Raw genomic sequence first — 26,274 nt, 5'->3', positions numbered from 1 at the left:
AGTCTGTACCTGGAGCCTGAGAGCTGCTGAAGGCTTCCTAACAGCTTACATTTTTGCAAGCTGTATAATGTGCACAACCTTGAGTATACCTTGGAGGGTGTAGGGTGAAGAATGTGAGTCTCCAGAGGAGACCAAGTGTGGGGCCTCAGGTTGGGAGCTAAGTAGGGAAGACAAACTAACTCTCTCTCTCTCTCTCTCTCTCTCTCTCTCTCTTCTCTCTCTCTCTCTGGAAAAGGGCCTTGCTGTGTAGCACTAGCTGGCTTAGAACTCACTGTGTAAACCTGTTGTGTGACAAATGCTTCCTGAGGTATAGCCTCCCCCAGCCTGAAGCTGGCTGGTGCAGACCTTGTCCCCACTGGGGTGGGGCCACCTGCGGTGCAGCTTTCCGACTTGGTTGGCTCCTTTTTGAAGTGACAACTGTCCTGCTCTTCTGCTACCTGCCAGGAGGCTGAACCTGTCTTCCTGAGACATTCCTGAATAAGCAACCAGCCTGGTGACCAAGTGTTGACAGCATGCAGCATGGCGACAAGCACCAAGGATGGACTGGCGGGTGGCGGGGGGGGGGGGGGGCTTCCCCCTTATAACACGGTCTCTTAGTAAAATTGTGGGCCTTGATCAGAACATTTGCCTTGGCTTCATTATCTTTACTCGCAGTCTAAGTCTCTTTCAGCCCAGCCCCAGCCTGCCTTCCAGAAATACCCGGTTCATGTAGGCCTCGGGCCGGCTTACAACACTGGGGGATGCAACACACACATCTACTCACCCCAAATAGCGATCCCATGACAGAGCTAAGTACAGATACCACCAAAGCCTGACAGGGCAGACTAATGAGTTTTGTTGGAGTTACTTACAGAAGTATAGGTGAGGAGTTATTTGCAGAAGCAGAAATGACTCAAAGACAGCTGCATCACCGATGCCCTCCCCCAGCATGGGTGACAGCTCACAAAAGCTGGGAATCTGGGGCACCCTGCACAGCCTGCAGGTAGCTGAAAATGTTGGAGAGTGTCCTTTCTGGTCTAAACCTCTCCCAGGCATTTCGGCTTGTTTCTGCTTTTCTCCAGGGAGCTGGTCTGGTCTCAGCTTTTTCTTTGCAGCTTGGCTTGAGTAAGTCATCTTTGCATTTTAGATAAGATTGTTTATAGTCTGAGAGTAACCCTAGCTTTTATTGTTTACTCTGACAGGGACAGGCCTAGTGAATTTGGTCAGTTTCAGGTACTTCCTGAAGCTGTTTTGAGTTATTTAACCTTCCTGTTTGAAGAGCTTCCCTGCAGGTTGGAAAGTTTCAATATGGAAGGCAATTGTTACACGACACAGTCCAAATGGCTTGGAAATTGCAACATTCCCTCTGCTTCCGCATGTAAGTTCTGGTATTACACGCATGAGCTACCACACTTGTATGTGCTTTGTGACAGGATCTCCCTGTGGCTCAGTCTGGCCTTGCATTCATAGCAGTTTTCCTGCCTCAGTCTTCCAAGTGATAGGATTAGAGGCTTGAGCTTCTTGTCCTTAATTTAAAAGTAGTTCTTCCAGGCAAGAGGTATAATTCAGGGGTAGAGTACTAGCCTAGCGTGGACAAGATTCTGAGTTCCATATAGAGGAGAGGAGTGTCAGGAGTGAGAGGGGGAGCTAAGGTCCATCTAACTCATTATTCTTGCAAACCCCAGGGCCTTGGGTGCTGACAAGCCTTGGTTAGGCATGCATCAGCCAGTTCGTTCTCTTCCCCTCCTTTGTCTTTAGTCTATTCCAGTGACACTGTGACAGTTGTCAACTACAAGCAGATGCTGACTATTTAAGCAAGCCTCCAGTGTTTGCCAGGCTGGCGTGTCACTGGAATCTGTGAGATAAATGGGTGTGTACCTATGGAGCAGCTCATCTCTGGCATGAAGGCGAGGTCTGGATTTGTTCTGTATGCCTGTTAGCTGTAACACACCAATAGTTGTTGATGGAGGGAAGCTGTTAGGTCTGGCTGCAGTGTGTGTGTAGCTATCACTACTTTCCCTGGACAGCAAAGTAGAGCTGCCCCTTGGCTGAACTCATTACCTTTTTGTCTTTCGCTGTCATGTTTTCTCACTTTTGCACATGCATGGTGCTTAACCCTCAAAACAAAACCCTCAGGTGTGTCAGAAGTTGAAATATAGCGCCATGCCCTGTGTTTCCGTTGAGGGGAAAATGTCTGCGGTGCTGGTAGCAACACTTTACACTTCTGCCGCACTTTTAATCAGGGGATCCCAAGAAACACTCCTAGATATTCATACAGTGCTTAAAACTTTCAGGAAGACAAGGAAAATGTGATTTGAACTAGGTGTGACAGGAGAAAAGAGGGAGGTGGCCAAATGCTTTCCTACTTCCCTGTTGCTGTAATTAAACCCCATGTCCAAGGCAACTTTAAAAGATTGTGTGTTTACTTGAGGGTTACTGTTTCAAACAGATAGAGATCTTGACCATCATGGCTGGGGAACGTGGTAACAGGTAGGCAAGCTTGGTGCAGGAGCAGTAGCTGAGAGCTCACACCTTGATCAGCAAGCAGGAGGCAAAGTGAGTGCTGGGACTCCTCAGGGTCTTTTGAAGCCTCAAAGGTTTCCCTCAGCCACACACCTCCCCTAGCATGGGCACACCCCAAAATTCTTCCCAAACAGTTACACTAACAGGGTCTGGGGGCAGGAGCAAGTAGTTAAATATATGAGCCTATGGGGAGGGGCTTTACATTCAAAGTACCACGGGGAACCCTTGGTCATGGCTCCTTTCCTGCTGGCACACTTGTGTTCACACTTTCTCAGGTTGCAGCCATGATAGACTTTTAAATCCTTCCAGGCACCCTGAAAGCCCTGCTCACAGCTCTCAAGCCATAGGCAGAGTGGAAGCATCTTGCTCTTTTCTCCAGGACCCTGCAGTGACCCTGGGGACACTGTTCCTTCTGGGCTATGGGATTCTCAGACTGTCCTCATCACTAGATATTTGCCTTACAGCTTCTGGAGTCAGAATACCTTGGTACCACAATCTCCTGTGGTGCTTTCCCAAGATACATTCTCTTTGTCAACCCCACAAGCCTCATCAGTGAGTAACATAAGTTCTTTCTGCTACAATTAATGGCTGACTCAATTCTTTGTATAGAGTAATCCTCATTATTGCCTTTATATTAGTTTAGAAATAATTCTCAAGGAGTTAGGTAGTATAGCTCAGTAGTAGAGTATGGGGTTAGCCTGTGTAAGGTCCTGGGATTAATCCCTAGCTAGCGCCGCAAAACTGACTTAGTAACTTTCCCTATTGCCATTTTAAAATACCCTGACAAAAGCAAATTAAGGGAGAAAAGATATATGATAAATTTATGGAAAACCAGTACTTCATTAGCTAATATTAAAAAAAAAAACAAAAGGAATTTGAATGGTGATACACAGCATGGGTGGGCAGACAATACAGCCCCCTAAGACAATCTCAGCACCAGACTGGGGTACTCTCTGTGAGCTGTTGATCAGTGAGGCCCTAGAGACTTCATATTAACACAGGCTACTGTCATTGCTTGTTTGCCCACCAGAACTAGACGGTAAGAGTCCGTTGTTGAAGATAGCACACACTTTGGTTTCAGGACAGAGAAATTCATCTGGAAATGACCAGAAAATGTCCTTCTGCTGGCTAGGTTTCATAAGGCCGAAGGTGTTAAGGAGGAAAAAAAAGTCTTACCTAGAGTTTGACCCTGTATGCCAGAATGCTGATACGCCGGCAAGCTCTGCCTATTGGTATAACATGGGGACAAAGATTTACAGGGGTGGCAAAAATTATAGAGGTAACCAAACATTTTTTTAAAACTGGAGTTAAGGTCTATTTTACAAAAGAGAACTCATACCAACTACTGGCTTAGCTAGGGTTTCTATTGCTGTGTCTCTGCCCACAGTGATATAAGCCCTTCCTCATCAATCACGAATCAAAAAAATGCCCTACAGTCTTGCCTACAATACCATGGAGGCATTCCCTTAAGATCTCATCTTCAAGTCACTACAGGACTAGATGCATCCTCTCACACTAAGGCCAGACAAGGCAGCCCAGCTAAGAGGACAGGATCCAGGGGCAGGCAAAAGATTCAAGGACAGCCCTCACTCCTGTTGTTGGGGGACCTGCATGAAGACCAAGTTGCTCATCTGCTACATATGTGCAGGTGTCCTAGGTCCAGTCCAAGCTCATTCTTTGGTTGGTGGTTCTGTCTCTGGGAGGCCCCAAGGGTCCAGGTTAATTACCCAGGGGTGGGAGGCTCCCCATTCTCAGAGGAGAAAGGGAGAGGAGAATGTGGGGAGGAGCTGTGTGCGGAGGAACTGTAAAGAGAGAAGGAGCTGATATTGAGATATAACGTGAATAAATAAATAAATAAATAAATAAATAAATAAATAAAGTATAAAAGATCCACCTTCCCAGATGACCCTACCTTGTGTCCAGTTGACATAAAACTAGCCAGCATATAATATAAAGCTAGTCAAAATTTTATGGCTGGGGAGGTCATAGCTTTAGGGGAGAACTTACTACTTTTGTTTTGCTAAATGGCCACATTGTTAAACTTCCTTCTAACATGCTTATACCTGCATTATAGTGTGGCCCTCAGCCTCGGTGAGAGAAGCACGCACAGCAGGCGACAGCTGATGCAGAGGCTCATACCTGCTCAAAGTGCTGAGACTGAATGATCTGTCCTAAATGGATCATTTATATTAACCCTGTCCCTCAGACAACTTTGTGGAAAACACGGAGGGAAAAGTCAAAGAGCTGACAGACAGAGGAAGTGTGTAAAATGCTGCCTTCTAGACATGGCGTGACACTTTATCCACGGACTCACCACAGCTGTGCTCACGCATGAGATTAAGGCAGTCAAAATCACAGCATGGGTAGGGAAGGGGCTCTTGAGGCCTCCCCCCTGGCTGAGAAACGACTGGAAGCTGATGGCTGCCAGAGGAGGAGTTTTCATCTGTCTTTGGGAAAGTGTGATTACTCATAGGTCTCCAGGTTCCAGTGGATGGCTTCACAGCCAAGTACACGCAGGTAGCACTGAGGGACACAGTGAGTTGGGAGGAGGAGGGTTAGAGAGATAGGGAGGACGAGGAGATGATAATGAAGCTGAGAAGACGAGCTGAGAAGGTCCAGGGAGAATTCACATGGGAAGAGTGAGTGGATATGATCAAAATGCACTGTATACATGTATGGATTCTCAAAGAAAGGAGATATCATTTACAATTAAATAAATTCAGAGAACAATCCTCTACCTCCCCAGTTCTAGTTCCACCAGCAGTTAAGCATGACTGGATGGTACATATCCTGGCAGTTCATTTCACTCATGAAGCAAGGAGTGAAGGAGTCCTACTTCCCCCGACTCGAAGTAAAAGCAGCGTCCTACACAGCCCTTCTGGCGAGTGTGTAATGGAGTCTTACTGGAATTATTCTGCCTTTCCTTAGTAACTAACTATGGATACTTTCTCACTTACCTATTAGCTTAGTCAGGTACTTTTCTTGGTGGAATGTCTATTCAGATCTTGTTCATGTTAAAGTTGGGGCTCTTGCTTTCTGCCTGCAGGACTTCTGTCCACATTTTGAGCATCCTTTATCTGACAGAATCCATAGGTGTGTCCTGTGGTCTGGGGCTCCTCTTTTCATTGTATCACTGCTATCTGTGGAAGTGTAATTTTTAAAATTTTGGCGAGTCATTTTCTTTGATAAATTATGCTTTGGGGTCATTTCTGAGAACTCACCAAACCATGGGCGTTTTCTTCTCTTTTCTCCTAATGTCTTATATTTTAGCTCTTACTTTAAGTCTGTGATCCATATTTTACTTAATTGTTTTAGCATAGTAAAAAGAAAAATTCAATTTCATTCTTTGAAATTCCAGTTGCCACAGCAATGTTTGTTGAGTATCCTTTCCCCCACTGAGTTGCCCAGATCCTTTTGTTGAAAATCAATTAAATATGAATGTAAAGGTTTGCTTATGAGCTCTCAGTTATAGGCAACTCTCTCATGTCTGTCTTTATACTATTACTATAATGGTTATTACAAGCCTTATTAGTAAGATCCACAACGAGGAAATGTAAGTCATCGAACTTTGCTATAGTTTTCCAAGTTCTGTTGCTACTTTGAATTTTCATATAAATCTTTCATAGATTTAGCTTATCAATTTCTAAAAAGCCTAATAAGATCTTGGTAGGGACTGGACTGAGAAAATTAATTTGGGAGTGAACATTGCATGTTCATGAATGTGCAATAACATTGGCTTACATCAGCCTTAATTTCTCCTGGCAATGTTTTATAATTGTCAGATGTATAAATCTTGCACTTCATTTGTTAAATTTATTTCTAAATACTTTATAGAGTCATTCAAACTGTTCATTTTTCTAAAGAACCCTAACACATTAGACTTAATTATATTGTTACTGCAATGGAACTAGACCAATATAAATGATGATACTAGACATACTTGTCTTCCCATTTTAGGGAGAAGCATTCTGGGTTTTCATTTTGTTTTGTATTATTCACCAATACGTATGATATTGGTGCTAGGATTTTTCTTCAGGCCCTTTGTGAGGTATAGAATTTCCTTTTATTACTAGTTTATTGAGAAAAGTGGATAATCTTGGTTGTCAACTTAAATATATTTGTAATCAACCAAAACACAAACAGCTGGGCATAATGTGAAGACTTTTTTGATTGAATGATTTGAGGTGAGAAGACCCACGTTACTTCTGGTACCACAATCAGCATTAGTCAGGGTCCTCTGGAAGAACAGAACTAACTGAACACACAGACAGACAGACATACAGACACATGGACACACAGACCCTGAGAGAGAGAGACAGAGACACAGGGAGAGAGAAAGAGACAGAGACAGACAGACAGACAGAGAGAAGGAGATGATTTATTAGAGTGGTTCACAGGCTGTAGTCCAGCTAGTCCAACAATGGCTGCCTCCTGAAAGAAAAGGCCAATAAATCTAGTAGTTGTTCAGTTTATGAGGCTGGATGTCTGAACTGGTCTTTAGTCTATATTGGACCATTTAGAATCTGTAGCTGAATCACAGAGGAGACCCTTGGGATTTTGGGATAAGGCTCTAACATCATTGAGAGACAACTATTCTCCCTTTGAGAGATAACTCTTGGTTTGCTATTGGGCCTTAGTGGAAACTAAATGTTTACCAGTGGCCACCGAGTTGTTTTGCAACCTGAGCTGGCTATCTGACCCACTAAGTCATTAAATAGGATATACACAGCAGCAATCCCTTATTAAATTAAAGTAGTATGTGGTTCCAAGGGCATAAGAAAGTTTACATGAATCTATTACCCAAATATCTATCTATCTATCTATCTATCTATCTATCTATCTATCTATCTATCTATTTTTACCACTTTAGAGGTGGTGTGTTGGAGATTGGTTCTAATGCTTTGATTCAATCGAGAATCTGCTAAACACGAAAGGTCCTTGTCCCCAATTGATTTTTGATTGATCAATAAAGATGCCAGTGGCCAATGACTGGGCAAAGGGAGACGGGGCGAGACCCTTAGAATTGTGTGGGCTTAGACGCAGGGGGAGGAGACAGAATTGCCATGATTTGGTGGGAGGTAGAAGAGATTTAGAGCTGCAGGACAGAGCGGCAATGAGTAAAAATTTGGGGAAGTGGCCAGCTACTTCCCCAGTTGGGCCTGGGGTAGTAGGGGAAGGTTTAAGAGTGGCCAGCTTTTGAGGTAGGCAAGACATTTAAAATTAACTGGTATGTGTATGAGTCTTGCGTTCATGAATCCAGACAGCTCCTGTATGGGTGCATGTGTGTGATCAGCAGCTGAGAGTCAAAGCAGTGTAGCCCCAACTCACTGCTACAGACGGTGGCCAACGTGGTAGGTGAGAATTCATTTTGAAAATTATTTAGATTATCAGATGGAATACACACACAATGATATAGTTTAGGAGGAGGGAGAAAGTGTCTCAGCAAGCTGAGTCAGAGTCTTGTGGTTCCCGCACAAGCTGTGAAACTAGAACAAAAGAACACAGCCATCTCACCTGCTAGGAGGAAGACAATGAGAGGCAGAGAGACAGATGGTAGACACATCCTGCTTCCTACAAACATAATCAAAGGGTAGGGACAAATAAATTTGATTTAATTGTTTTTAAGGACAGAAGGGAGATTGAATGAAAAAATGCTTTAAAGAAATTTAAAAGTCTTGCCAAGGCAAAGTCTCAAAATCTTTGAATGTTGTTCACATGGGATTTCTAGGATTGCTTTTGCCTGGTTCAACATAAATAGAGCCTGGAAGTAGGCTTATACAGTAAGTAGACATAGATAATAAATATTGAGGCTTTCAGTACTTAAAAGTTAGATTGGAAAGCAGGGGTCAGGGAGCCTAATCTACCTCAGACAGTAGAAACTTAGGCCTTGAGAATTATAGCCGGGTAGTAGTGGCGCACGCCTTTAATCCCAGCACTTGGGAGGCAGAGGCAGGTGGATTTCTGAGTTCAAGGCCAGCCTGGTCTACAGAGTGAGTTCTAGGACAGCCGGGGATATACAAAGAAACTGTGCCTCAAAAAAACAAAAACAAAAACAAAAACAAAAACAAAAAACAAAAAACAGAGAGAGAGAGAGAGAGAGAGAGAGAGAGAGAGAGAGAAGGCCAAGGTTTGAGAAAGGAGCATACTACCATATGTACTCACATAAATATTAATCTCCACAGTAGGGAGGATTTAAGTATAAATTTATGTATAAATATTTTATATATATAGTAAACAATGAGGCTTTTGATGTTAAATTATAGGTTGAAAGCAGATGATGAAGAAGCAATATCTCAACAGATATTTGTTTAGATAGCTTTAATTTCTTTGAGTTGTTTTAATTATAAAAATGTGTGTGGTTATGAGCTTGTGGTTATATTAAAATTCTTGTGGGAGAGAGGTCAAGCTATATCTTTAATGCTTTTCAGTTACTAGACCAAGGACAAGCTATTTTGGGAGAGAGGCTCTGTATTTGTGTTGACAGGTAAGGAGAAAAGACTTTAGACCCATTCCAGAGTAATAGGGATCAGATATGACAGGGAAGACCCCCTGAAGATCTCAACAAATTTGAGAAAATTAAACAGGACAGATAACTTGATCTGATGATTCCTTGACATGGGAACAGCCCAGTAACTGACTTAGACATAAAAATGTCTCTAGCCAAAACTTCAGCTAAGATTAGACAATAAATCTTGTTGATTATGGAATCCTTAAAATTCATCATGCCATCTTTCACATGGCATGAATGAAGATTTATTACAATTGGTTATTAATAAAACTTATAAAAAGGACAGTTGTCTTTCACCTGCCCAAACAAGGAGCAATCCTTAACCGATCTGTGCACCTGCACAATTTATACGAATATCTTAATGATATTAAAATTTTGATTGTGAGATTCATATATTACAATGTACAGCTTTGACACTCTTCATCTTCAGAGATGCTGAACTGATGCTGTCCAGAGACTTGCTACAAGAACAGCTTCAGGAACTGCTCCTGATTCCAGATGACCTCACCTCATCCAACCTTTCAGATGGATCCAGTCAGAACTTCAGTCAAGCCCTGAGCCTTCTAAACACAGAGGCTGGATACCAGATGCTAAAGCTAGCTTTCTTTTTTTTCCCTTTTTTTCAAGACAGGGTTTCTCTGAGTAGTCCTGACTGTCCTAGAACTCACTCTGTAGACCAGGCTGGCCTCGAACTCAGAAATCCACCTGCCTCTGCCTCCTGAGTGCTGGGATTAAAGGCATGCGCTACCACCGCCCGGCTTCTTTTTTTTATTACTATTGCACGTAAGCACACTGTAGCTATCTTTAGACAGGGAGTTGGGTCCCATGTGGTTTCTGGGATTTGAACTCAGGACCTCTGGAAGAGCAGTCAGTGTTGTAACCACTGAGCTATCTCTCCAGCCCCCTAAAGCTAGCTTTCTTAAGTCTAACCAATTTTTCTAATTTTCCTACTCCTTCCCACCTCTTTAAGGAATTTATCACCCCTATTCAGCATGAAGAAGCCATGGAGAGTTGTCCCTGGGTTTGGGTGTCTGATTATGGTTATTTTACAAATTACAGATAGGTTATCATTTTAGGGGATAATTTGGAAATGGCCATAATTTTGAACAGGGAGGAAATAGATAAGATTGATTACTAAATTTTTATCCTTGAACAAAGCATTATGTAGTCATAATGTTACATTGATAGAAATCTTTGTAAATGATTCAAAATTGATTTTTTCTTACATTGGCACAGATTTATACATCAATAGAGAATTAAATTTTTCATTGGTATAAATTTGCATATTGATACAAAATTTGAAATTAATATTGTACTTTTAGATAGGCATTGTGCTTATGCAACTCATTTAAGAACACAAGGCTTTGATCCAGTTTGTAATAGGTGCTATTACAAACTGTTTAAGATGTATTACTTATAATATAAGTTAAAGGCCAGATAATAAATTCATGATTATGTTAGATTCTAATTTAATTATAATATAATGCTTTCAATCTACTCAAATAGAAATGGCTAAGAGTAGCTAAGGTTCAAATAGTCTTCAAAAATATCAGAAATCCACAGAATGTGACAATATTATTTCATTATTAAGGATCATTTGACAACTAGACATGTCTGCTCCTGACAGCTTCCCCATTCTCCTTCAAAGAAGAATTGAGCATCTTTACCTCCACTTGAGGTTGCTTACTGTGGCAAGGTATCCATGGGGGAAAATTGCCCTGCTCTTCTACAGACAAAATACGTCCAGGAAAGGACACAGAATGCAGGAGAGTTGACAGCTTAGCTCTGCCAATTCAGAGCAAATTAGTCCTTCATAGTTCCTGCTCCGTTTCTAGGTCTGTCAGATGGTTCTGAGCCAGAAGGCTGAAGACAGATATCTGCTCCAAGGTTATAAGGAAGAGGGGCTGTGCAGGTAGTCAGCTCTCTCTACCATTGTTTCAGTTTTAGAAGCTACGTTTGGTGCTTCCTACATACTCAGGTAATATTTAAATCTTTCTCAGATTACTGATGGGGTTGAAGACTAGTTATAGAGTCATGAACAAACTTAAGTTGTTTAGCATAGAAATATATGATATAGAGTTGAAAGCATGGTTTTCAGATGGTGTTATAGGCTAAAACCCATCCCTACAGTGGTAGAGCTGAGAAATGAGACAGACTAAAGTTTCATGCAATAGCAAACGTTATTCAGGACATCAGACAGTATATACTCTGAGGGTTAGAGGGGTCACATGGATAAAATGTACAGTCACAAAAGTAAGCTACACATGGTGGACAAGCTGCACAGAGCAAAGACATGTTTTTCCATAGAGGCATATAAACAAACAAGAATAGCCAGTTGTAATGAATAATTTGAAGTAAACTCACTCCTATCTGTACATGAAAGCGTAAACCAAGAACAATTTCACACTTCTGAACACACTGAGGTCATAAGATCTTATCTTGTTTTCTTGGAATTTTCTCACAAGCACTCAGAAATCTCACATGATCCCATTCTTGGATCATGTTCTGACACCTATGGATTCTATTCCTGTTAAAATGTCTTCTGCTCCTATGTATGTGCCTATAGCTTTAGAGTGTGCCCTATGACCAACTGTCTGAGGAACAAAAGGCTAGGGTCTGGCTTACTGAAGGTTCTGCATGCCACGCAGGCACCACCCAGAAGTGGAGAGCTGCAGCATTACAAACCCTTCTGGGACAACCCTGCAAGATACCAGTGAGGGGGAAATCTTCACAGTGGGCAGAACTTCAGGCAGAACACATGGTTTGACATTTTTCTTGGAAGGAGAAGTGGCCATATGTGAAGTTGTTCACTGATTCATGGCTGTAATGAATGGACTGGATGGATGGATGGCCAAGGACTTGGAAAAAGCATGATGGGAAAATTGGTGAGAATGAGATCTGGAGAAGATGCAGACAGATCTCTCTGAATGGGCAAAGAATATGAAGATACTTGTGTTCCACGTAAATGTTCAACCAAAGGTAACTTCAGTTGAGGAGGTCATTAATCAAGTCTATTAGGATGACCCTAACCTGTAGAATGTCAGCCTCTTTCCTAGACATCTCTATCGTTACCCAATGGACCCATGAACAAAGTGGCCATGGTGTCAGGGATGAAGGTTATGCATGGATGCAACACATGGTCTGCCATTAAGTAAGGCTGACCTGCATATAGCTTCTGCTGAGTGCCTGATCTGCCAGTTGCAGAGACCAACACTGAGACCCAATATGTGTGACCAGCCAGTGACCTGGAGTCAGGTTGACTACATTGGGCCATTTCCTTTGTGGAAATGGAAACACTTTGTCCTTACTAGCATAGATACTTATTCTGGTTATGGGTTTGCCTTTTCTACATGTAATGCTTCTGCCAAAACCACCATCCATGCATTTACAGAATGCTTTATCCTGCATTATGGTATCCCATAATGGTATCTCAGACAGAGAAGTGCGACAGTGGGTCCACACTTATGGATTCCGCTGATCTTACCATGTTCCCATAATCCTGAAGCAGCTGGTTTTGTACAAGAGTGGAATGACCTTTTAAGACACAGTTACAGAACCAATTAGGTGCCAGTAGCTAGAAGGGCTGTAGCAGGGCTCTCAAGAAAGAAGGTGCTTTGGATCAACATCAAGTCTATGGTAGCTTCTCTTCTGGTCAGGGTTCATGGGGTCTAGGAATCCAGGGTGGAAATGAGAATCATTCCTCTGCCACCTCTAGTAACTCATTAGGACAATTTTGCTTCTTGCTACCATGACCTTAAGTGGTGCTGGCCTAGAAGTTTTGGTTCTAGATGGGTGAGCACTCCTGCCAGGAGCTACAATAAACATTCCATTGAACTAGAAGCTCACACTTTTCCTGGCCACTTTGGGTTTCTGATGCCCTTAAGCCAACAGGCTAAGAAAGGAATATCTGTGTTAGGATGGGTGATTGATCCAGATCAACAGGAGGAAAATCGGATTGTTTCTCCACAAAGGAAGTAAGGAAGATTATGTCTAGAGTGTAGGAGGTTCATGAGGGAGTCTCTCGGTATTATGATATCTTGTGATTAAAGTCAATAGGAAACTACAACAACACAGTCAAAGCTAGATGACAAAGAACTTAGACTCTAAAGGAATGAAGGTATGGGTCACTCCTCTAAGATCCAAGACCTGCTGAAGCACAGGTACACACACACACAACACACACACAGAGCAGATTTATTTTCTTTCCTCTATTTCTTTATTATGTAATATCAATTGATATAATATCAATGGCTACATAGTTATGAGGCACTTAAAGAATGTCCCTCAAGGGACATTTCATTTACAGATGGATGTGGGATACTTTGTGGCTGTCCATGTGAGAGTTACATCATATTAGGTATAATTATGATCTAGTTATTGTTTCCATTTGTAAATTAAGCATGACATAAGGAGATGTGATTGTGTGTCGAGTTGACAGGGGGTAGACTGGTGATGGCTAATTCTGGTTGTCACCTTGACTTCATCTGGAATCAACTAGAACACAAGCAGCTGGGCATGGATGAAGAAATTTTCTTGATTTGATCACTTGAGGTGAGAAGATCCACTGTAAATCTGGGCCACAACTTCTGGTGGCAGTCTACACAGGACACAGAAGAAGGAAGCTTTTGTTTTTGCCCGCTTGCCCTCACACTCCCTGGCAAGTTCATCTTCCTCACTGCGAATGCATTACTTTCATACCATTAGAATCAACTTGGTCAGGATTTCAGCATAGGCTGAGCTGAGACATCCAACCTCACGAACTGAACCACTAAGTTCTGAACCTTTCTGTCAGGAGACATCCTGACTAGTTTGACCACAGCCTGTAAGTCACTCTAATAATTCCTTTACTTAATATGTTCACATATATTTATATATTGTCTTTCCATCAGTTCTATTCATCTAGAGAACTCTGATAAATATGGATATCATGGCTGTGTGTTAGATTTTATTAAATGCTATGTCTGCATGATCATGCGGTGTATCTTGGATTCTTTTAAAATCAAATAAGATTTTAGTTGACCATTGATAAAATCACTTGTCATACTATACATTTTGATTTAATGGGCCAAGTTTTTGTCTGTGCTGGGCATTTAGTCTAGAGCATCAGTAAAGACAATGTCTACCACCAGTAGCTACACTCTAAGCTGTTTGCTAGTATTTTCAAGACAGGTTCTTACTGCATAGCTTGACTGTTCTAGACCTTGTGATCCTCCTGTCTCAGCCTGTCTTGAAAATAGTAGCAAGCAGCTTCGAGTGTAGCTGCTGGTGGCAGACACTGTCGTTATCGAGGCCATGGACCTCCCATGGACCTCAGCATCAGCATCACTGAGTAGACAGGAGTGTGCTGCCCACGTCTTACTGTTCTTCTCTATCGTGTAGTGGTTAAAAATGTTTCCTGAGCCATCACTGGCCACTGTCATCCCAGCTTCTTATCACATTCTCTGGAGGTCTGGAGGAGATATGTCATAATGATACACAGACATTTATGAGTGACCAAGTAGACTGCTGTTCAGTGTCTCCAGATGCCAAGAGCCAATTGGCTGTCAGAAGAATCTGTGTAAACTGTCAACCTAGTGTTTCAAAAGATCAGAGTCTAGTTAATGCTGCCTTCATCATCAATCCACAATACCTGCTATGATCATGACTGATTTGGGTTATTGTTTACTTTGTGAATGGTAGTATAATACAAATACAATTCAATAGAAAAGATGGCTTCTTTCCAAATTAACTGATCTTGGCATAAAATACTTCTGGGTTTTGGAAACAAAACAAAATCATCTCAGCTTGATATGTACTTCCTTTCATTCTTCCAACCCCAGTTCACGTGTCACCTCTTCTAGAATGGGCAGCACTGCTTGTCACCTTGCACTATATACATTGTCTTCTTTACCTTTCACTAGGGTTATCAGGTGGGTCTTTTACAGATGAGGACTCTGGGGCCAAAGAAGTCCGGAAATGGGTCATTATCACCTCTAGGTAAAATGACCAGTTTAGTTCAAGGACAGGTTCAGGCAACTTAAGCTGGCCTCTCCTGTTGACAAGCTAACCTTCTGCTTGCTGTGCACCCCGCCCCAGCACTTGCAGTTTTCTCAGCTATTTCTCACCTCACACAGACTCCTGGTTGAGTAGCTTGGGCAGGTCTGCCAGAACTGTGTGTTTCTAGAGTGCAGAGGCACGCAGGTGTTCTGTATGTTCAAACAGGTGACTTACTGAAAACAGCTATACTTCCAGAAACTTTGGCATAGGGAGGACTAAGTATTTATTTAGTGCAAACTCTTGTTTCCAGTCAGGGGAAGTGGACCTCAGAGAAGGGAGGTGTCATTTGCTCAGTCATGTAGCAATAAACAAAGTGGGACATATTTCCCTTCCGTGACTAGTTTATGTAACCCTCTGGCTTAGGTCAGAAGCTTCAAGTGTGATGTCATACTCCAGTTTGTAAATTGTAAAAAAACAAAACAAAACTGTAAAACAACAACAAACAAAAAGACTAAGGGATCTGAACTTCAGATATCAGAGGGGCCATGGGAAATCCCAACCACGGTGACTTGATGTTTATCAAAGGTGCTTATTAGTTCTTCTGAACACCGCCCCATCTGAAATAAGCCAAAGCCTCTCTCAGGCCCCAAGTCAGCCAACTTAAGCCCTGGTTCAGTGCTAGTACACTAAGAGCCCAACGTGAGCCACAGAATTCACCCAAGGAATGCAGCCCAGCTCATTTGCATAGACAAGTGTGGTGTTGTCTTACTTCACAGCTAAGGGCTGAGTCCATAGAAGAATAAAGAGAACCTCTCTCTCTCAACCCCTCCCCATGGCTGCTTCTTCCAGCTAGGCCTGACCTGCTGGTTGTGCTGTCTCGCCCCTCACACCCAGAGCTCAGCAGGCCTGCCCAGCCACAAGCCTCAGGCTTCCTTCCTCCCCAGTCAACATCCACCCCACTCATCCCATCTGTAGTCAGGGTTATCAAGAAAACCATGGGACCTCTTTTACCACAGTGCAGAAGACAAAAGCAAAGACAACCTTCAAACATCAAATTCTCTAAAACTCCGTTTGGGTCCATCCTAGCAAGCTGTGGGTGACAGCCTATCTCACTGCTGGCCAATTAAAAGCTGCTGCAGCACATCACACCCATAAGGAATCTAGCCCAGTCACTTCCTCGCTCAATTGCACTAAAAGGTTCTCCTTCGTCTCTTACACTACATTGAAAGGTTCTTAGATTGTCCTATGTTAAACCCACTGGGCTTAGTCTTTTGATTTTTCACTGGCATTAATTTCTGTATAGATATGTCCTCAAAATGATCGTCTCATAATATAAGCAAACAGACGTTTCTACAGTCTCTGTGTAACCTTGGCTATCCTAAAACTAGCTCTGTGGAGCCAGCTGCCCTCAAATTTACAGAGCCACCTGCCCTGTCTCCTGAGTGCTGGGATTACAGGTGTGTGCTACCACATGTTTGCTTTTAGTTATTTTTATTATTCTCATTCCTTTAGCCTAACCTGAGTCTGATATTTCCATTTTCTAATATTTACAAAGAATTTTAATTCTTGAAACCCTTCCCATTCATTCTAAATAATTTCTTTGAAACTATTTCCCTTTGAAATTATTACCCATTGTGGGTAGGAAGGTAAAAGGTCAGGGCCAATTAGGGGTAAATTCAAGGTCAGGCAACCAACCTTGGTTCTGAATCAAAAAAAAAAAAAAAAAAAAGGTAAAAAAAGATGGCTGGAATGTGGCTCATTGGTAGAGTGTTTGCTTGTCTGGCATACATAAGACCTTAGGTTCAATGACCCAGTACCTCAAAACAAGCTTCCAAGATTGCTATACGCACTTAAAAATATGTATTAAAGGCAGGCATATACACGTGCACACCCATGTGTGCATGCACACACACACACATTTGAGACAGAACCTCATATAGTTAAGGCAGCCCTTGACTAAGTATATAGCCAATGATGAAAACCTTTGATTCTTGTGCCCCACCTGAGTGCTGGCATTAGAAGGTATGTCACCACACCTCATCATGGTTGCCGGGGGGAATGAGCCAGAGCTTGTGCATGGTAGGCAAGACAATGACGTGAGCTATACCTCTATGGCTGGGATGTTCACTAAGATTGTATTTTTTCTCTTGTCCAATATTTTGTTCCAGCTGAACTATCTTCTAAGTGCCTGTGCTTTCTGTTTGCCACACATAAACAGTCCGTATTCACTTTCCTTTCTCTTTATTTTCTGAAGGTAAGAACATTAACTTTGGGCCTGGAAAGATGCCTCAGTTATTAAGGGACTGAATACTTTCCTGAGGACCTAGGTTCAAATTCCAGCATGAACATGGCAGCTAACAACTGCCTTTAAGTCCAGTCCCAGAGATTCAACACCTACTTCTAAGCTTCAAGAATCACAGACATATTTGTAGGCAAAACACCACACATATTTTTAAAAAGCTCTCAATAACAATTGAAACAGAATGCTAACTTCCCATGTTGCTGAGCTGCTTCTGCAGGCCAACCACTGCCCAGGCCGGGCTGACCAAGGCGGGGCTGTTCCTGCAATCAGCACCGGGGCTGAAAACCCAAGTATCCTGAACTAGGATGTGCTTCAGGTGACTGACCACTCACCCAGCACAAGTCCTACCTGGAAAACGTCGGTCGCAGTAATACACTGGATATATATGAAGTGTTAAATAACAGATTAGGAGTTAATAAATGTCACCGTGAATTTTCAAGGTCACCTATTTTCCCACACTTGTGGTGTTACATTTGTGAAACAGTAGTGGCCTATGAACATCACACACTCGGAGTTATAGTTAAGACTGATTATATTTTCCTAATTTTTTTTCTTTCTGTTTTGTGAGATGGGTCTCAACTATGTGGCTCTTGCTGGCCTCGAACTCAATATTCTTCTGCCTCAGTCTCCCCAAGCTGGGATTACAGGTGTGCAAACCTGGCTATTTCCCTGATTTGGGGGAATAGTTCACTAGCAATGAATCAAACAAACAGGATTTTTTTTGGAATTTTATTAAAATTAACACAATACTTTTTTTTTCTTTTTTATTAGGTATTTTCTTCATTTACATTTCAAATGTTATCCCCAAAGCCCCCTATACCCTCTCCCCTCCCTGCTCCTCAACCCAACCACTCCTGCTTTCTGGCCCTGGCATTCCCCTGTACTGGGGCATATGATCTTCACAAGACCAAGGGCCTCTCCTCCCATCCTCTGCTACATATGCAACTAGAGACACAGCTCTGGGGGGCACTGGTTAGTTCATATGAACACAATACTTTCATTTGTACTTGAGAGTACCAAGCCTAGAAAGACAGTTTTTACCTGTGTACTATCCATTCTGCCGTACCTGGTAGAATATGCCCAAGGAAGCAGGGCCATCAGACTTGCTCTGTGGACTCCTTTCAGCGGTTTTGGTCTCCACATTGGATTCATCCACTGAAACTGAGAAAGAGTTGTTCACGATGGATACCTGAGCAGACGGGGGTCTCATCTAGAAGGACTGAGCCTACTTGGGCAGAGAGGCAGGTTCACTTTGGGACAGTAGGACATTGTGACATCAGCAGTGACAGTCTGAGTTTTCTATGATGACCCACCCAGTCGGAGCTGTCACTTGCTCCAAGCCCAATCCTCTACCATGAGTGTGAAACAGCTAAAGTCAGCAGATCCGCAGGGACCCTGAGGTGACAGACTGGCTCTGGTGAATATTCCTATTTTCTATTTAGAAGGTGACCCACCAAAGTATTGCTTTTTATTATGAATTGGATGATGATGCCTACCTAATTCCCTGAGGTTTTCCCTTTGTCCTGATTAAGGATTCCTCTTCGAATGGTTCAGAATGTGGAGGGAAGAGTCTCAGGCAGTCCTTCCTTCAGCTTCACTGGTAACGTTTACTGGGGCAGGGGACAGCAAAGGCTTTATTTCTAAGCCTACTCTTATCATTTTGGTTTGAATTGGGGCCTGTGGCCACCACGGATTCCACGTAAGGCATGAGGACTAATCCTTAAAAAGGCTTCTCCCTTAAACATGTATCATTTGGAGGCTGAAAGTACAGAGGCACAGGTGTGCTGAGCACATGTGAGGCCCGGAGTTCAATTTCCAGTGTGTGCACACACTCATACACACACATACACAAATGCTATAATTCTGCATCAGAAACCTCTACACGGTATTTTATTCATGCTAAAATATGGTGCACCAGTAAAGCCAGTACACATTTGTGGATATGCAAGCCTGGGTACAGTAAGCCCATTTTATATAAACACAGGACTGAACTGCATCCACCGACGTCATGAGTGAGAAGCCGGTGACTGTGGCTCAGACTCACACCTCAGAACTGCAGTTGGGTATATAGAGCTACTCTGCAGGCTTCATTTTAGATAAATGAACTCCCAGAAAGGCTAGCAATCGGTCCTTTCAGATTTCTTCTCTCTCTGCTAAACACAGATTCTAGAATTATAGACTTGGTTTTACATGTTTCAATAAACAGAGTTGCACTGATTTTTATCAGTATTTACCTTAACATGAAAACTTGCAGCTTTTGCAGCAACATTTTCTAAATTGGTCTACCTTGGAATGTCACCTATCTACAAACACTATGCCATTATAATTATGGGTGTAAAAAGAATGTATGTATGCGTGTATGTAACATTGGACTTTAACCAGATGTTTTCATCTTTTTTTTAACTGAACCAAAATTACTGCTATAAAAAATGTAGTTTTTAAAATTATGTATTTGAGGGGCTAGAGAGAGCTCAGTAGGTAAGAGAGCTTGCTGCTTAAACATGGGCACCTGAGTTCAGACGCCAGCAGCCACTTACATGTTAGGCACGCTAGTCTGTAACCTCAGTACTGTGGGAGTGAGGCTGCCAGTAGCTTCCCTATCCAGGTTCAGTAGAAGACCCTATCCCAGAAGAGGGAGGCCTGGAGTGATAGAACACTGTGATCATCTCCTCACCGGCCTCCACATGTGTGCAAATAATATGTGCACACCTGCACACAGCATACACACACACAAACACACATTTCTGTATTTGAAACAACATGTTAATGAGTACCTTTCTGTTAATCAAATATTGTAACTTATGCTTTATCTTCAGGAACCTTCCATTTAAAAAAAAGTAACCAGGACAATTTTCACAAACATGCTTATCTCATACAATAACAACAGTTAATTTCATATAATAACAACAGTTAATGCTCTCCTATCATGTTTGGTTCTGTAACCTGGAAATGTAGGATGGGTGCAACTGCTGTTGCACTTATCATAAGACCATGTATATAATATGCATCAGCCAAGGAACATTGCTGTCCTACTACACAAATGAACAGTATGGACACTATTGCTATTATTGTAACTTTTTTGAGCTAGACTCTTACTGTGTGTTGTTGGCTGAGCTGGAACTTGCCATGTAGACCAGGCTGGCCTACACTTACATCAGCCTAGCAAGTGCTAAATTCAAAGCATGTGCCACCACACCGGGCCCAATTGTTACTGTGTTCTGTTAGAGAAACATTCCACTACTGAGCGGTATACCCACAGCTCTATGCAGTCTTAAGACCAAGAGAGAGCCATTAGATTATTTTCTTTTAATTTATACAACTGCTACTGTGGTGTGTGTGTGTGTGTGTGTGTGTGTGTGAGAGAGAGAGAGAGAGAGAGAGAGAGAGAGAGAGAGATCGGCTTCTTACCCAACACTGAAAACTCAAGGATAAGCTGGCTTAGTGGGTAAAACAATTGCTGCATATGCATCAGGATTTGAGTTCAAATTCCCAGAAAGCATGAAAAGCAGGCCACATAGTTCATGCGCCTGTAGTCCCAGTACTACAGGGAGACGGAAGGTAGACACTGAAGAATCCCCAGAAGTTCAAGGGTCAGCCAGTCTGGCATATCAGGTGGAAAAGCAACAGGGACCCGCTTTAAACAAAGTTGATGGCATGGGCTGACACCTGAGTTTGTCCTCTGACCTCTATACAAATGTTATGGCACCAATGGCCCCATATAAAAACAAAACAAACAAAATTATCTCAAAGATGGATATGATCTGGTCTTTCTCTGCCCTGGCCTTGGAGGCAAATGATTATCAGTTGATGTCCTAACTCTAATCTAGGGGCCATAAAATTGCAAAGGAGATGCCCCAATTGCAGAAATCCAGAGTAGGAAATAAACTGTAGTAACCGAGAGAACACATTATAAGCAGATTGTCTGGGTCTAGTTCCTAGATTTACTACTTGCTGTGTGACATTAGGCATGTTACTTACCCACTCTGTATGTCAGTGCTCCCTACAAAATAGGTGTAGCTGCAACCTGAAGTTTGCTTGAGTGTTAGAGGCTTAGTACAACACATGGCGGATCCTCACTCTTGTGACCTAGTGTGTCAGGGACAAAATAAGACCAAACCAGGAAGCTTGGTACCGAAACAGGAGCTGCATTGAGTGGGGGTCATGACAAAGGGAGTGGAAAGATGAGGGAGAGACCTGCCTATGACTCCAGACAGGCTCACGTTAGGAAAGTTCTCGGAGACTTTGAGGAAGAGCCTCCAGTCTGCATTGCAGACAGACACCTCTGGTGTAGAAGGAAAAGTACAGAGAAGATGGGGTGGGAGACATACTTGCCTGCAATCCCAGGCCGCACTGTTGGCTGTTAGCCTGGGCAACATAAAGAAACTCCATCTCAAAAGGGGATGGAGAAAGGAGGGTCCCAATGAGAGATGAACCCTATTAAAGGGCAGGGGAAGAATTCGGGTTTACTCAGATGATGAACTCGGCGAGCTTAGACTAAGGGAGATGGGCAGTTCTGATATTTAGCTTATGTGATGAAAAAGCAGGGGAATGCAGGTTTAGGGATAAGATTTTGGCTTTGTAGAGCTTTGGGGGGGTCTGTGGGATGAGCAGAATTTGTGCTTAGGGCATGCCGCTGCCGAGCTTTAGATAAGATTTTGGACTCACTGGGATATGGGCAGGGTCTAGGAAAAAGGAATATATGAAGAGATTCAGGGATGGTTCTGGAAAGCCCACCACTGAAAAGCCAGAGTTAGCTAGCAAAGAAGAATGGTAAGTGAAGGGGAGACTATAAATAAATCAAGTCATGAAAAATTATGGGAATTCTAGGAGGACGTGTTCAAATTCAGGAGAGAAAGAGGTCAAGTGGAACTAAGAATCACCCCTTGGAGTTGGCACTTAGGAAAAAAAGAGCTTTAAGAAAACCTACAAGCTATTGTTGCAATAGTCTAATGAAGTGTAGCAAGAGACTGAGTCCTCTTCGTTAATATTTTAAGTTGCTAGGCTGAGTTCCTAGAGAATAACCACAAGTGTGATCTAGTTTCACCCTTGCTACTTGGTATTTTCTTAGGGCCTGGCGAGAAGATGCCACATCAGCGCACACACACGCACACGCGCGCGCGCGTACACACACACACTCGCATTGATGGTGTAAAGAATGAATGGGTGACAACAGGTCTGCAGTGCCAAAGATCTGCCTCTGCAGGGCTCTGGGAGCCCCCACCACGTGGCTAGTTCTAAGCAGTAGCAGGAAGCTCCGAGGAGGAGTGACAACAGTTGTTTTAACAGAAACTTTAAGATTGTTAGCTTCTAGGGGTGATCTGGTGGTATTTGCCGGTGGTAAAGGGAGACCCACGTTTGGTGATGAAGATGCGGATGACATATATAAACCTGGGCAATCTTGGACAGCTTTTTCTATGTGCCGTACCTTTGTTTTATTTCCTCTCTCTGCAGGGAGTACTGTATTTCCTTCTCCTTGCAGCACACACTTGTCTTCTGGCCCACAGCTCAGCAGGCAGGCTAGGTCAAGCTTGGCCCGTCCACCAGGCATGACAGTGGCTCTAGGCGCAATAGTCTCCCGGATTCTTCCAAAAACTTACCTGGGAACTCTGACGTGGAGCTATTAGGAGCGCACGGAGGACAGGACGCGGCCGTGACGAGGGCGCCCTGAGTGGGGGCGCAGGCAGGGCCCCGGCGCTTCGTCCTCACTGTGCCCGCGGCCGCCCGCCGCGCGGGTCTCAGCGTGTGTCCGCAGCCCGGGCTGCCGGGTCGCCCGGCCGCTCGTGCCACGGATGCCGGCAGGCCAGGCCGCCCACCCCGGGGCCCGCGCCCTCCGCCTCCCGCGGCCCGGCCGCTCCGCGGGCCGCCGCACTGCGCATGAGCGGGAGCCCGGCGAGCCCGTGAGAGGCGCCGCCGCCGCCGCCGCCGTCCATTCGCTGCGGAGCCGGAGGAGGAGGGGAGAGGTCCGGAGGACACCAACATGGTGAGGAACCGCGGCGCCGTGCCGCCCGGCCCGGGCCCCCGGCCCCGCCGCGCTCCGCTACCGCTGCTCAGCCGGCGCCCAGCTCGGCCCGTCCCTCCCCGGCGCCGCCGCTACGCGAGGGCCCGGCAGCGGAGCGCGGCGGGGCCTAGTCGCCGGAGCGGGGCCGGGCGCGGAGGCGTTGGGGGACGGCCCGCGCCCCATTGTGCGGCCAGGCGGCGCCTGGGCAGCGGGCCTGGCGCTGCCTGGTCCCGGCCGGGCCCCTCGGTGCTGGCGGCCCTGGCGAGCCGGCGTCGGCCTTGCTGGTCCGCGCTGGCGCCAGGCGCCAGGCGCCCGGGAGTTGGGGCGGCTCGGCTGAGGCTCGGTCCCTGCGAGGGGACTGGGAGGCTCCGGGCTGCGGACGGAAGTGCAGCCGGGGGACCCGAGACCTGCTGCCTTCCGAGCGCCTGCTCTATGTGCTTGGGGTGGGAGGAGTAATTGCTTTATTATAGCAGTTAGGGACCATTTGTGATTCTTAAGAAACAGTTTGTCAAGTTGCTCCTCTCCTGGTTTTTGTTTGGGTGAGAAAAAGTCACGGAAGCTGGAAGACGCTGTGGTGAGCTGAGTCCTTTGTCATTAAGTACCTGGCGCTGCTGGTCACTGCTTTTCAGTTTGGAAGTATACAGTCACACCTTGTTGAAGTTCCCGGCTGGCTGCTGGGAGAAGAGTAAAAGTGATGAGGTCCTTCGCTCCGGAGAGCTGAAAGGCTTCTTTGGGGAGGGTGTATGCCCAGTCTTGAGTCGTGGGGGGTTGATTTTCGCTCAGTGACACTTATATGGCCCCAGCCTTGGTGTCATGTGTTGATTATGTGTTTAGGTCCCAACAGAGTCAAGATTTCTCTTCTGTGCTTACGTTCGTAAAACTTTATATTTGTAAGGAAGTTCCGGTTAGTGTTTGGATTGAGAGTACAGTAAAAGTTCAGAGACCCAAGAGAGAGTTTGCAGGTTCTCCTTTAATTATTTGAACAGGCCTTGGATATTACTCCTGAACCCCCAAGAGTTTCCACTCTCTTACTGGGGTGCTTTCAGCAGGCTAAAATAATAGAGTGCGCGTCTCTGATGGACATTCATCACGAGTATGTATGCAGTTTCCCACAGTCCACATCAGACACCTGCCCTCGAACCCAGTGCCTGCCAGTGCTCATTAGGAATATAGGATTCATGCCGTTTCAGTGAGAGCTAGGGTTAGGACTTGTAGCCTTCTGTTCCTTTGGTTAATATTAAATCAGCTCATTTTGGAGCTTAGCCATACGTCATGCAATCGTACTGGTTGTGGTTCCTGGTTGTTAAGATGTCCTTAACTTAAGGCACTTTCTATGCCTTTACTCATTTTCTGTCACATGTACAGTCTAGGTATGATCTTGTTAGTTTAGAAAGTCAATATGGGTCCATAAGAATCTTATAGTAAAAATATTTCATTATAAATTTATAGTTGTTTTCCTAGACGTTATAAAATGGTTTGGTAAGACTGTTAGGAGTTTTGTTTTTGGTATGTGTACCACAACTAATTTCTACAACACAAATTATTGTCCGTTTTAGGAAAGACATAATAATAGATTATCTCACTTATTTTTATAAGGGGGAGGGAAAAAAACCCCACAAGCTACCTACCTCTCATACTCACACAGAGACCAAAAATAGCCCAGGGCTGGGATCAAACCTAGGCAGGGTTTCATGCTTGATAGGCAAGTGTATTTTAAGAAGTATTCAAAACATCTGAGTTTTTCCCCCTTATTTATTAGATGTCAGGACAGGGTTTGTTAACTTCTAAAGTTCTACCATGTTTAATAATTTTATGATTCCAATGATTTTTTTAAATGTGTAAGATATATGCAGATGCTGTAATTTATTAGATTTTTATAAATTACATAAGCCTTTAGACCTACAGTGTCTTAGATCACTTGATATGTTTCCTCCCCCTTTACAGAAGTAGACATTGAGGCTCCAGAAGGTTTGGAGGTTCAGGTTTATAAGATGGTTCAAAAATATAACTATTTTCTCCCAGTCTATCCTTTCTTGGTATTTGTGGTACATATAAATAAGTCTTTAAAAATCTCGTGAACTTTAGAAGAATGGTTGAAAATTGAATTAAAGATTAAATTATAATAAAAAGGAAAATAACTAGTATAGTAACTACGTTAAGTAGCAGAATTAAAAATAATGGGTTGCTAATTACTGCCTTAATGAATTTAAAATGTGTAGACTTTGAAATGTATACTTATATTTTCTGCAAATAGCAGGCCCTAAAATGCAATGTGTAAATCTGTCCTGGGTTGTCTTTTAGGATTTGTTGCGTATCCTCCGTATATCCACAAGTAAAGTTAAAAGAAGGTCTGATTGCTTTTACTATTCATTAGGTATCTGCCATGTATCTCACACTGTGAGATATATCTGTATGGATCAGACAGAAACCTGGAAAAGTCAGACAGAAATCTAGGAAAGTCAAAAAATAAACATTGTATATATTTCTTTCCCTACAGTTGGGTGTTACATGTTATGGGGGCGAGACAGTATCAAGGGAAGGGGATGATCACGGGAGTACTAGGGCCAGGTGGTGGAAGTGTGGATACAAAATAACAAAATCGTGTTTGCAGGACTGATAGATAACACCTGAGCAAATCGGGAGTCGAAGAAGACGGAAAGAGCTTTTGTGAGGCTGGTAGCCAGAGAGCAGTGTGTGGCATGAGTTGAAGAGGTCACTAGAGTAAAGACGGGAAGTAATAGGTTGTGCTTTGCCTGGTGAACATTGGAAAGATACCAGAGTTTTTCAGAGACAGGAAGCACTGCGTGGTAAACTCTGAGCGGTATGGCAGCTTTTCTTTGTCTCAGGTATCCTGTTACAATATGATAGTCATTTTAAGGCAGTCTTTTACTTACAAGACTCTCATTAAAGTTTGGGTATTTTTAATGTGGGCTATGTATACAGAGTTTTGAATTCTGTTTCACAATATAATGGTAACACACCATTTCC

At 43.6% G+C, this 26,274-nt stretch overlaps 1 protein-coding gene and 1 long non-coding RNA gene across 7 annotated transcripts in view; one reads left to right on the top strand and one right to left on the bottom strand.

Moving 5' to 3' along the window:
* Window positions 1–614: 614 nt before the first annotated feature.
* Window positions 615–22,975, bottom strand: Gm15952. Of its 2 annotated transcripts, XR_880768.3 has the most exons (4): window positions 22,886–22,975; window positions 18,330–18,449; window positions 5,460–5,642; window positions 615–3,728 (listed from the first exon to the last, which is right to left on the bottom strand). It is a non-coding gene; the product is annotated as a predicted gene 15952 (long non-coding RNA). The 2 variants fall into 2 exon arrangements; XR_001783807.2 differs by lacking the exon at window positions 615–3,728 and having other exon boundaries at window positions 4,483–5,642.
* Dcun1d1 (DCN1, defective in cullin neddylation 1, domain containing 1 (S. cerevisiae)) overlaps window positions 18,581–26,274 on the top strand; it is a 45,368-nt gene continuing 37,674 nt past the window's right edge. The window contains exon 1 of one of the 5 annotated variants that reach the window (XM_006535374.3): window positions 18,581–18,705. Coding sequence is in view for 1 of the 5 variants with exons in the window: in NM_001205361.1 (NP_001192290.1) it covers window positions 23,266–23,268 (3 nt within the window). In the remaining 4 variants the exon portion in view is untranslated. Of the gene's footprint in view, window positions 18,706–23,086; window positions 23,269–23,718; window positions 23,861–25,978; window positions 26,108–26,274 lie in introns of those variants that run through there. The other 4 variants (NM_001205361.1, XR_003954274.1, NM_001205362.1 and 1 more) reach the window with 4 other exon arrangements.

This window comes from Mus musculus, chromosome 3 (assembly GCF_000001635.26).
Source record: "Mus musculus strain C57BL/6J chromosome 3, GRCm38.p6 C57BL/6J".
NCBI lineage: Eukaryota > Metazoa > Chordata > Mammalia > Rodentia > Muridae > Mus > Mus musculus.
The sequence above is the reverse complement of the archived record's forward strand: the minus strand, read 5'-3'. Positions and strand labels throughout refer to the sequence as shown.